The sequence below is a fragment of the Rhincodon typus genome, chromosome 7 (assembly GCF_021869965.1).
Source record: "Rhincodon typus isolate 14 chromosome 7, sRhiTyp1.1, whole genome shotgun sequence".
Classification (NCBI taxonomy): domain Eukaryota; kingdom Metazoa; phylum Chordata; class Chondrichthyes; order Orectolobiformes; family Rhincodontidae; genus Rhincodon; species Rhincodon typus.
The window spans coordinates 8946589-8958747 of NC_063338.1; the positions used below are offsets into that span (position 1 = coordinate 8946589).

At 39.9% G+C, this 12159-nt stretch overlaps 1 protein-coding gene across 1 annotated transcript in view; it reads right to left on the reverse strand.

Annotated features, from left to right (window-relative positions):
- The window catches only part of bard1 (BRCA1 associated RING domain 1), a 190799-nt gene that overhangs the window by 26357 nt on the left and 152283 nt on the right, over positions 1–12159 (reverse strand). Inside the window, exon 9 of the mRNA XM_020510724.2 lies at positions 7743–7835. Coding sequence (XP_020366313.1) covers positions 7743–7835 — 93 coding nt within the window. The remainder of the gene's footprint in view (positions 1–7742; positions 7836–12159) is intronic.

Genomic DNA, 12159 nt, shown 5'->3' on the forward strand with positions numbered 1-12159 from the left:
CACAGCCTAACAATTCAATATCACAATTCATCACTTCTCTTCCCTGTCACTCCAGACACCAATTCTTGATCACATGACCCCACAGCAAAACAATAATCCTGGACCACTAAACGGGGAGGGTGGGAAATTAGGCTTGTTAGCATTGGTTATATGGGACACTGAATGACCCTACAGCTTTAAAAATGCACTGGCACTGCACACTTGTACTTGTGAGGCGAATTGTACTGGGTGCCGCACAGCTGTTTGCTCATGCACTGAATACCCTCTGAAAGGATCCAGAGCATGGAGATCAGGATATCAATAGCACCAATGTGACATCAGTGGTGCCCATTGTTTTATCTCAATACTCCAGTCAATGATCTCACTTAACCAGACTCATCTGAACGCACCTTCAACTTGAGAAAGGCCTTGCCATCAGTGTTATTTCTATGGATCATCAAATATTTTGCAGTTTCCACAAGTATCTGACGCTGTCTATGGTTATGTAAAGGTCTACAAGGAATGCCATGATAGGCGCTGAAGTACTTTGCGCTGATATCAAGGCTTCTCGACAAACCAGTTGAGAATGTCGAATAGCTTGGAGATGATGGAAGGCATGGCAAGCAAGAAAAGCTGCTGGAAGAGGGAGAAAGGGATGGAAAAAAGACGACTTTCAGTGGGAGACTATTCCACCCAGAGTACTCGGGACACAATTCTCCTAACTGATCCCCAGTGAAGAACCACATATGAGATTTAGATGGCATTAGTGAGGCTGCACCTGGAGTATTGCGTACAAATTTTAGTCCCTTACTTGAAGAGGAATTTAATTGTATTGGAGGCAGTTCAGAGGAGGTTCACTGGATGGATTCCAGAGATGAGGGGTTTGTCTTGTAAAGATAGATTGAGCAGTTTTAGGCCAATACACATTGGAGTTTAGAAAAGTGATACGAGATCTAATTGAGTTATAAAAGATGCTCAAGTGAATTGACAAAGTAGATGTAGAAAGGATGTTTCCTAATGTGGGGCAATCTGGAATGAGTGGTCATAGTTTTAGGATTTAAAACAGAGATTAGGAGAAATTACTTCTCTCAAACAGTTGAGAATATGTGGATGCTGGGACATTGAGTAAATTTAAGGAGGAGATAGAAATTTATTTTGTAATGGGTTAAAGAGTGGACATGAAAGCAGAACAGGGAAAGAATGAGGCTGAAATGAAATCAGCCAAGATGGTATCAAATGGCGGAGCAGGCTTGAGGGGTTTATTTACCTACTCCTAGCTCTTACGTTCTTATGTTCCAAAAGAACATTCCCCCATCTGTCACCTTCTGCAGCAGCAAGGATTGCAGTGGATCAAGGAAGCAGCTCACCACCATCTTCTCCAGGGCCATTAGGGACGGTCAATAAATTTTGGTCTAGATAGCGACAGCCACATTCCATAAAGGAATAAAAAAATAACTCACTGACTCTCTTGCACTTGCCTCTTTCTCACTAGTACAAGTTGCACAAAACCCAAGGTGAAGATTATGGTGTGGTGGTAGTGTCACTGGACTATTAATTCAGACCTCCATGCTAATGATCTGGACAAAGGTTCAATTCCCATCGTGGCAACAAGTAAAGCTTAAATTTAATTGAAATGGAGAACTGAAATCTAGTAGCTGCGTGGACAATATTTATACTAAATATATACATGCCTACCTTCTTCAGGTCTGTAGCCAGAGATGTTTACAACATTTCACAGATTGTGCTTTTATGAACAGTGGATGACAAAAAATAGGAACAGCAAGACACCATACAGTCATGGATGACCTTGGGCTTCAACTCCACATTCTCACCAACTCTCCATAATCCTCGATTCCCTCAGACACCAAAAATATGTACATCTTAACATTAAATATATTTACTGATGGCGTCTCCACAACTCTCAGGAGTAGAGTATTCCGAAGATTCACAACACCTTGACTGAACCCTCATCCTAAATGATTACGGCTCCTAAACTTGAAACTGTGATCCCTTGATTTATATTCCCAGCCAAAAGAAGTAATATTACATTACTATCTAACCTGTCAAGTCCCTATGTAATGTTGAATGCTTCTATCATAAGACCATAAGAAATGGGATCAGGAATAGGCTACGTGGCCCCTTGAGCCTGCGCCGCCATTTAATAGGATCATGGATTATCCGACATTTCTCATATCCACTTTTCTGTGTTTTCCCCATAATCTTTGATTCTCCTACAGATCAAGAATCTATCTCACTCAATTTATCCATTTTCAAGGCTGCTAAAACAACTAAATATTCGTTCTCTTTCAATGCTTGCTCTTTCAAGTATGTCACACAGTCTCCCTCCCCAATGTGTATACCCACATCGGCATCTCTACAGTGAGCACAGAAGCCAAGTACTTATTTGAAACCTATAGAAGCCAATATCTTCCAGTGCCACACACAGACTGCTACTTTGTTCCCTCATGTGCCCTTACTCTTCCCTGGTCATTCTCTTGCTCAATTAGGCTTATAAAATATCTTTACATTTTCCTAATGTTACCTACCAGTGCTTTTTTCATACTCTGTCTTCACTCTCTTTTAAAAAAAAAAATCTCTTTTTTAACTGATCCTTTCTGCAACATTTTTTATACAATTCTAAGGCATCCACTGTTTGGAGCCTTCAGAAGCATAATATGTTTCTTTTTCTTTCTCGTCCAATCTGGTATATCCTTTGACATCCGGGGTCCTCTGGACTTGTTGGTCTCACCCTTCACCTTTATGGGAATGTGTTGGCCCTGCACTCTCACTATCACTCTTTTGAATGTCTCCAATTGCTGTCATGTGGATTTTTCTTCAAATAGCTGCTCCCAGTTCATTTTGGCCAGATCTTGTCTAATGTTCTTAAAATCAGCTTTTCCCCCTTTTCAGACCTTTAACTTTCCGTCTTTAGTGAGCCGGACATTCATTGCATTATCTCCAACACAACAGTTCCATAAGTACAGAGGCCAAAACTACACAGAATATTAAAGGCACAGTCTCATGAAAACCCTGTAGAATTGTAACAAAACTTTTTTATTCTTGTACTCCAATTCCCTTGCATTAAAGGCCAATGTATGTTGCTATCCTAATTGTTTCCTCTATCTGCATCCTGACATGTTTTTCTCTCTTTTATAAGTACAATCAACGCTCTGTGAAATCAACATCCACAAGTTTTTAAAATATTATTCTGGTTTTTTATTCCTATGACTAATGTAAATAATTACTCGCTTGCCCACAACATATTCCAAATGCACATAATTCTAAATTATTGCCCACTCACTTACCATGTCTCTATCATTTCGCAGCTTCTTTATGTCCTCCACACATCATGAATTCCTACCTAGCTTTGTATTGTTGGCAAGCTTTCATATATCACGGTTTCTGTGTCTAAGTTGTTCACATAGATTGTACATTGCTGAGACTCCAGCATTAATTCATGCACTATCAGTCACAGCCAGCCAATTTGAAAATGCTTCACCGATCCCTATCTGCTTCCTGACTGTAAACCAGGCCTTTACCCATGCTAATACCTCCAAATACACAAGCCCTTATTGTGTGTATTAGTTATTCATGTGGCATCTTATCAAATGGATTTTGGAAATCAAATATATTACGTTTACTGGTTCCCCAGAAAGCTGTAATGAACTTGTGAAACAGGATTTCCCTTTCGTTAAACCATGGTGACTTGTTCCAATTATACTATACTTTTCTAAGAACATTGGTAAGACTTTCTATTTTCAAATGGATCTTTTGCTATAATGTTACTAATTAACCTTGACTTCCTGCACGAGATTAGATCTTAAACAGCATTAGCCCAAGTTGATTGGCGATCAAGAAAACTGTTTGCTCTAGGATAATTGTCATAAAAGTATTTTATAAACTCATCTTCCAGACTATCCCTGCCTATTTGATTGGGAAACGTTGAAGTTTCCCAAAATCATAACATTGCTTTTGTTGCAAGCTCCAATTATTTGCTACCGCAAGTTCTTTCCAATGATATAACCACTGTCTGGGGCCCTATAAACTATGCCACCAGTCTCTTCTGATCCTTGCTATCCCATCTTGTAACCCATAAAGATATATTTTTTAAAAATTTTGAGCTAAGATTCTTTCACACAAATGTCCTCATGTTGTTCTTTACTAGAAGGGATACTTAACCTCCTTTCCCATTCTGCTGTTCTTTATGAACTGTTGTGGGCCCTGGGAAAATTATTTCCCAACCTTGGTCACTTTGTCCTCAGAGAACATAACAAGGCTCATGATTCACAGAGAGATCACAAGAACTGCAGATGCTGGAGTCAGAGAAAAGACAGTGTGGAGTTGGAGGAACACAGGAGGCCAGGCAGCAGAGGAACAGGAAAGTTCAAGGGTCCCGATCCAAAATGTCAACTTTCCTGCTCCTTTGATGCGGTCTGGCCTGCTGTGTTCTTCATGATTCACATAGCTACTTTGAGTCCCATGGAGAGGCATTTCAACAATCCTAGCAATTTGTTGGAGGTCTTCTCAAGACTCTGTGATCTCCTTTGCACACTGCAATCCGTAGCCATGATGCCAGCAGTCTGAGCTCTCATTGGTGTCATTGAGACACTGGTTGGCTGAAGCTGTGACATTAGTCATCTGATTGTGCATCATGTTTGGGTTCACCAGTGTGCAAAATTTGCCAGTACTTTCATGTCTGAAAGGATGAGGCCCAGGTTCTGTGCAAAATCCTGTGTCAAGTTAGTGCCGGACTCCTACACATTCCTTAACACTGACCGCAGGTTTTACCGCAGGCTTCCTAATGCACTAAGCGCTTTGTTTTATATCCATCAATCAAAATCCTCGTTGGCAGCCTCTGCAGTGAAACTTGTGTGCAACCTTAACCTCCTGTAAGCTGGCAGCTACTGATTGCAGTTTACTCATGTTACAGTAGCTCACCATGTGCAAATCACACTCTAATATAGCATCTAAGTTAGATGTAGTGCCGGTGTCTGAGCTTGAGGCTGCGAATGTGGAATTAATAGACAATACTGTGCCTTCTCATTACTCTCTTCTTGGTGTTCTTTCACTCATGGCCAAGCTGCTCTTCTTGAGTACTTTACAGCGTAAAGGCACAAGAAGCATGCACATTAGAAGTGTGTGTGATATGAGAGTCAAGTGGGATAATGAAGAAGAAGACTGGGAATACTGTGAGAATTCTGTCACTGCAATGGTTTCAGTCCTGCTGCTGGCCCTGGTCTCAGCAATGACAGTCAACGCAGTCTCCTTCATGGAGGTTAAAATATGAAGTTTCCCTCCTTTCGAGGTGCAGTTGCCTTTTCCTTCTATTTGATTGGATTTTTTCATGGGATGTGGGTGTCATTGGCAAGGACAGGACTTGCTGGCCAGTTAAGAGTCAACCACATTACTATGGATACAGTCACGTGTGAGCCAGACCAGACGAATACAGCAGAATTCATTCTCTAAAGTACATGAGCAAATCAGATGGGCATTACAACAATGATAGCTTCAAGTCTCCGTTACTGAGCCTGGCTTTCAATTCCAGATTTTGTTAATTCAATTTCTATTCCACCACCAACCATGATGCAACTTAAATATATGTCCACAACATTAGTTTTTGCTTCAACATTGTTAGTTCAGAGATGTTACTACTACACTATTGTCTCGTACCTCAGGTTATGTGCAACTTGCACTGGTAAGAAAGAGGCAACTGCATCAATGAGAGTCATGCAATCTGTTTTGCAATTATTGCTGTCATTATTGAATAGCTAGCAGTGCATAGGAAATGAGAGATGTGAACGTGAGGCTTGCAGTAGTGCTAACTGCGGAGAGAACATAGCGAAGCGTACGATTACTAAGTATAAGGTCTAATTGATAAGAGTTTGTTGATAAACAGTGATGGGATTTTGGTGATTTGAGCAATAGCTTACAATATAACATGCGTAGATGCGATTTCTGACAATGACCATTCCTGTGAGATCAACAAACATCTTGTGACAGTTTCCAAGTCCTGTTGCTCAACTCCTGTCAGCAATCTCCACTGCTGTGTTACCGCTGCCTTTTGACAGTGTGTCAGCAGGGTCCTGTTTTCCCTGACAAGTACAGGACTTTTCTCTTCCTTTCCACCAACTCCAATAAGATCTCTGAGTGCAGTGCCTGACTAACTTGGAGGCAATTTTTATTCCAATATCACTCATTCCTTCCTCTTCCAGAGGTTATATGCTCCTCAACCATGACCCTCAGCATCTGTTCCAAGAACAATTCATCTCTCCTTTAAGGGATGCAAGCTGGCTTTGAATGATATGAAAACAAAGTGCCGGGTGTCTGGGAGCAGGGCAGGCAGTATCGGTGGAGTGAGAAACAGAGTTAATGTTTCAAATCCAGTGATGCTCCTTCAGGCTGTAAATTTTTTTTTAATGCTGTTTACAAAGAGGTTGGAGGACTGAGTGGAATTTATGGTCAGAGTGCCCAGAGCAAAAGACAAAGTAAGTGTTGATGGTAGCAAATGAAAGATTGAGATGCAAGGTAAGTGTTAATGATGGCAGAAAATAAGTCAGCTCTGCTGAGACCAAACCCATGCAAAGACAACATGGAGGATAATCATAATCTAAGTGGCACCTTACAGCCTTCAGCAAATAACACGGAGTTCAATAATTTCAATAACGCTGTCTATTGTTTTGATAACAGCCTTCCAAAGGATCAGAGATTATTCAAATAAAATTGCAACACAAAGTTGACCAGCTACCTGCATCAGAATCATCCACCTCATTGTGGTTAATTGGGCATTGCAATCCCTGTTTCTGACAACTATCCAACTTCTTCCTACCCTGAGAATCATTGAGCAGAGAGCACAAAACCTAGACATTCTCACCTCAATAATTTATTTTACATAGGTCCCCAAGAAGCAACTTGAATATTAATGTGTACCTTGAAGCCCAAGTATTAAAAACTTTGTGGTAGTTTTTGAATTTTTTTTAAACTAAAGTCAATACATCTTTAGACCACACAGAAGAAAAATGTAGCTCCAATTCCTAATCTCTGCTGAGTTGGTGCATCTCAGCAAACGCAGCATTTGGGGCACCAAAGCTCGCCCCAATAGCACTAGAGGGTTTCAAAAAGGAAGTCAGTCAGGATTAACCATTTTGATTGCTTTCTCGTGACCCACCCTGAAAATAAAGAGTCAGGCAAGGGTCTTTCTAGCATCGATACTGCAAAGAACTATAGCCATGTTAGCTTTCATAGCCAAATAGTCTGCCTTGTGTTACAGATGAAGAATAGCCAATTTGAGCAAAGCATTGAAGGGCTGCTGGCAAGCACAGAACTACATCCAGCAGAAGTCAGGTTAGAGAAATGAAAACGGTAAGCAAGTTGAATTTCACAAAAAATTCACTTCTTTTTCCTAAACTCAGTAAAGGAACTGTCTCAAACATAGCAGGCATAGGTAATATTGAACTAAAAGATTACAACCTGGCCAGGTTCATGAAGCCATGCAGGTAGTGCTGAGTAAAAGTTATAAGCTCAGAATTGGGTTATTTCACAGTACATAATGGGCAGCATGTAGATGCTAAAATCAGACTGACAGGAATAGGTAACATTTTTAAAGTGCAGATGTTTTACCACCAGCACTCTTCAAATTAAACCAAATATCAAAACATCTCCACATCCAGGCGTCACTGTGTAATCTCTGGTCTTGCTATTTCACTTAACAGCTCAACATTGGTGTCAATTAGACTGCAATTATTTTAATATAACGTTCTACTTACATTCAAAATTCACAAGCCAGCAGCCAGAGACAATCCCCGTCAAACACTTCATGGTAGAGAGAGCATGGTCATTGGGAACAATAATGTGCGTCACTAAAAGCAAACAGGAAATCAAAACACTTGGTTAAAAATACCTACAAAAAAACTATAACATAATATATCATTATCTTACTTTTCCTGTGAACTTCACAGTTTGCAGGTCAGGCTCTGATAGTTCAGATAATAGGATTTGTCCATTCATAAAAGATAAAGTGAAGCAGCCATGACAACCAAGCTGAATCACATCAAGGACAAAGGCTCTTAAAAACTACTTTTCATTATATTACCTAATTAAACAGTGATGTGCTGCAGAATTTTCTGCAATCACCTGCGAATATTAAAGACTGGTAACTGAAAAACAGGAGCACTCAGAGGACCCATCAAGAAATGACTGCAACACAAGACACACGCAACTAAAAAACTCATAGCCAACGCAGCACTGTTGATCCTCTGATAAAATACAATCGTTATTGGTGTATAACTTGTCTTGGAGATCGGTCACTCTACTTTAGAAATTAGAGGTCATTAGACTCTAAGTTCTTTCCAAGTACAGTTATACTACATACATCCAGGTTTAGCACAAGTCCAAATGCTGCTTCTCTCTTCAGTGTCTTTCCGTTTTCATACGCCCAATCAATCATATCATCACTGGCACAGCTTCCTATTTACAAGGTCATGGTTTGAACAAGGAATCCCAAAAGACAACACTCCTGCTCAACCACAATCGCCCCCCAACCCCAGTCCTTCATTTTCCTGGGGTGCCTGCTGCTGCCAATGGCAGTAACAACGTAAGCCAGCTGCTGCATACAGAGCTCAGCCCTCTGGAAATTACTGTAGAAGCTGAGACTGTGATCTGTCTTAACTCTACAGGAAAACCTCAGGACCACTTCCTTTTAATGCCTCCTGTGCACCGGTTCTCTCATCTTTCCTGAGATTATAGTATGTATTTTGGCAATGATACAAAATCAGTTCACAATACAAATACTTTGGGATTGAATTTCATGCAAATAGGAGTCAAAAAGTAATTTTACCAGAGATTTGACAGAAGGGATGAGAAAGTGTAATTGAGTATCAGCTGATCTAAAGGCACTGAGCCTAACAATACAATAATGATGTTGAAATACCTGAAAAAGCATTTACAGGATGCCTGCAAGATTAATTAGCATAACAACATCAAGAATATATCATAAAATTCTACAGTGCTGAAGGCCAACAGATCCATTGCACTATTGCTGGCTCTCTCAAGTAGCTTTGTGTTTTGTTCCACTATTTTTCCAACGCACTTTTTTTCTTAAATACTTATTTCAGTTCCTTGAAAACTCATATGGATTGTGCTTCCAATGGTGGAAATATTTTTCCCTCAAGTTGTCTTCTGAAAGGACATCATACTTTGACATTTCAATCAGGTTTACTCATAAGCTTTCCCTGTTAAGTGAGAAGAGTCACAAGGTTTTTTTTTAAAATCTCCCACCTTCGTGACCTTGAGATCCTTCCAAAAGTAAGATGCACAAAAATGGATATAATATTAACTGTTGCCTTACCAATGATTTGTAAAAATTTGAGATAAGCTATAGAGTAGAAAGCAAGGTTATTTATAACGTCAAGGCTTGTAATATCTTTTCTCATGGTTAGGAGTTCACTTGTTGATAATGTCTGTGAAACATCTTAAATGCTTCTGTATGCTCAACATGGTTTTGACATAGCAAATCTCAAATTGTTTTCTATTTTTAATGATTTTCCTTCTAAAATTCAAACTGTCTAATGTCTTAAATATACATTTCCACATTAGTTTTTCTTTGCCATTTACTTTTCTCTCTGCATACATTTCATCTCATCCCTTTCTGCCAATACCATCATGAAGTCTCTTACTGGTGCCCCTAAACTCAAGAAAAGATGTCTGAACAGACAGCAGGAATTACTTCTTTGTATGAAACAGAAGTCTGTATTGTTTCAGGAAATCGGGCGAAGCAGCAGCTCAGCATGAGACCTGTGAAATGTGAACTAGAGAATAGCTTTTAGTCAACATAACCTTGTCTGGCAGAAGGGACAATATCCTCTAGTGTTCAATTTCTCCCAGCAGCACCTGATGAGAAAGTACTAATTTGTACTCTGTACCATTCACAATACTCTTTGCTTAGCCAAGGGCAGTTGCACCATCAACTGCCTCAGCCCTGAGCTCTGAAATTCCCTCTTTAAATCTCTTGGTCTCTATTTACTACAGGATGCATACTGTCTTTGACCAATCTTTTAGTCATTGATCCTATTGCTCACTTTTGTGGCTCAATATACTCTCGCAAAATACTTTGGGATGATTTATTACAGTAAGAGTTGTATAAAATACAAGTTGTTGTTTTAGAAACCGATTGAATGAAAAGTGAATTCAAAATCTAACAAACCTCAAAATCTGAAATAATGGGCACATATTTAAATCAGGTGAAAATTACATCAAATTTGAACAGAAAAAATAAATCATTTGTCATTAAAGATTTACAGCAACTGTTCCTGATGGCTAACCTGGACATAAACCTAGTTACACAATTGAAATGCTCTCGGTTTAATCTCAATCTGGGATAAAATTGATGCTTTTTGACAGAAGTTGAGTACCATATCTGGGTTCTGATGAAAGATCATTCGACCTGAAACATTAACTTCATTTCTTTCCACAGATGCTGCCTACCTGGAGGCTTTTCTCTTTTTTTATGTTTTATTTCTGATGTTCAGCATCTGCAATATTTTAAGATGACCACTAGTGTTGTTGATGCTGAAAGAAGAGGGAGAGAAATACAATTCAGTGACCCAAGTTGGAAAGGTTAGAAGTGGACACTAGATGAGGTCATCATCAGGCTCAGTTGCAGCACCTCCCGTAGTTAAATAACTTGGCGACATAAAGTGTTCAGGCAATAGCAAAGTAGCGGAAGACAAATCAGTGTAGCAAGAGCCAAATCCTAATGTGGGCAAAACAAACTTATCAAAATATATTAAAATTCATTACATATGTGAGGTTTTACAAGATGGTAATGTTTCAAACTCTCTCCTTTAAAGTCAACATGGAGTTTTAAGTGCTGCCAGGTGACCTGGTTGCCATGGGAACGGGGGGCCCAATGTAAGTCCTACTGAAAATCAAGTGCATGTTTCACACTTGAACAGACAACAACTGTGCCTGTTGCATTCAGACATCCTGGATGGAGATAGTCTGTCCAGAGACAGAAAAAGAGATAGACAAAGATGAAACAAGAGAGCGAGAGTGAGAAAAAAGAGAGGGGGAGAGAGAGAGAAAGGCAAGGAGCAGCTGCTGTGAACAGCATTGGTAAGTGGTTACTCTGTTAGCCACCATGCAAAATGCGAATGGGAGCTCAATCTCTGGTCAAAGAAACAGGGACAGATGGGAATTTAAGGATACTGGAAAATTCATCCTGGTGTGGCTAAGAGAAGGAATTCCCTTGGTGGACCATTCTGCTGAAAATCACTTTGGGAACTGTCAGAAGATCAAGATTTTTGATGGACGCTGGTTGTAACGGGGAGAAGCAAACACATGGAAGCTGGTTTGGATTTATCCCTGTGGAGACTAGTGCTGCAGAGAATGAGGTGTAACATAAAAAACAGAGTGGAGGTTTTTGACTGTGTTAGGAAGTTAAGGTTTTGGAATTTCTATTCTGCAGTTGACTTGGCAGCCAATTAATACACTCATGTTTAGTCAAAGTAGATTTTACTTAGTTACAGTAAAAACCTTGAAATATGAAGTCTTGTTGTTTGATCCTTTGAGTCAGTCATTGGGAATTCACAGAACTGTCACAGCACAGGAGGCCATTCAGCCCATCACATCATCTGGCTCTACAATGAACATATTGCTTTGTGCCGTTCTCTTGTCTTTAACCCTTAACCCTGCATATTGCTCCTTTTCAAATAATCATCTCATTCTTTTTTGAAAGCCTCAAATGAACCTGTCTCCACCATGCTTTGAGGCAGTGTATACCAGACCCTAACTACTCTGGGCAAAAAAGATTTTCCTCTCATTATTTTGCTTCTTTATTAATTACTTCAAATCTGCACCCTTTTGTTCTTGATATTTTCACACGTGGGAACATTTTCTACTTGCTCTGTTCAGCCCTCTCACGATTTTGAACACTTTGATCAGATCTCCCTCCGGCCTTTCCTTCTCCAAGGGGAGAAAGAGGACCGTAAGAGTTTCTTTAGATAAATAAAGGGCAAAAGAGAGGCAGAAGTGGGCATTGGACTACTGGAAAATGACTCTGGAAAGATAGTAGTGGGGAACAAAGAACTGAGGAACTGAATAATTACTTTGTGTCAGTCTTAACAGTGGAAGACACGAGTAATATCCCAAAAATTGGAAAGTCAGGGGGCAGAGCTGAGTATGGAG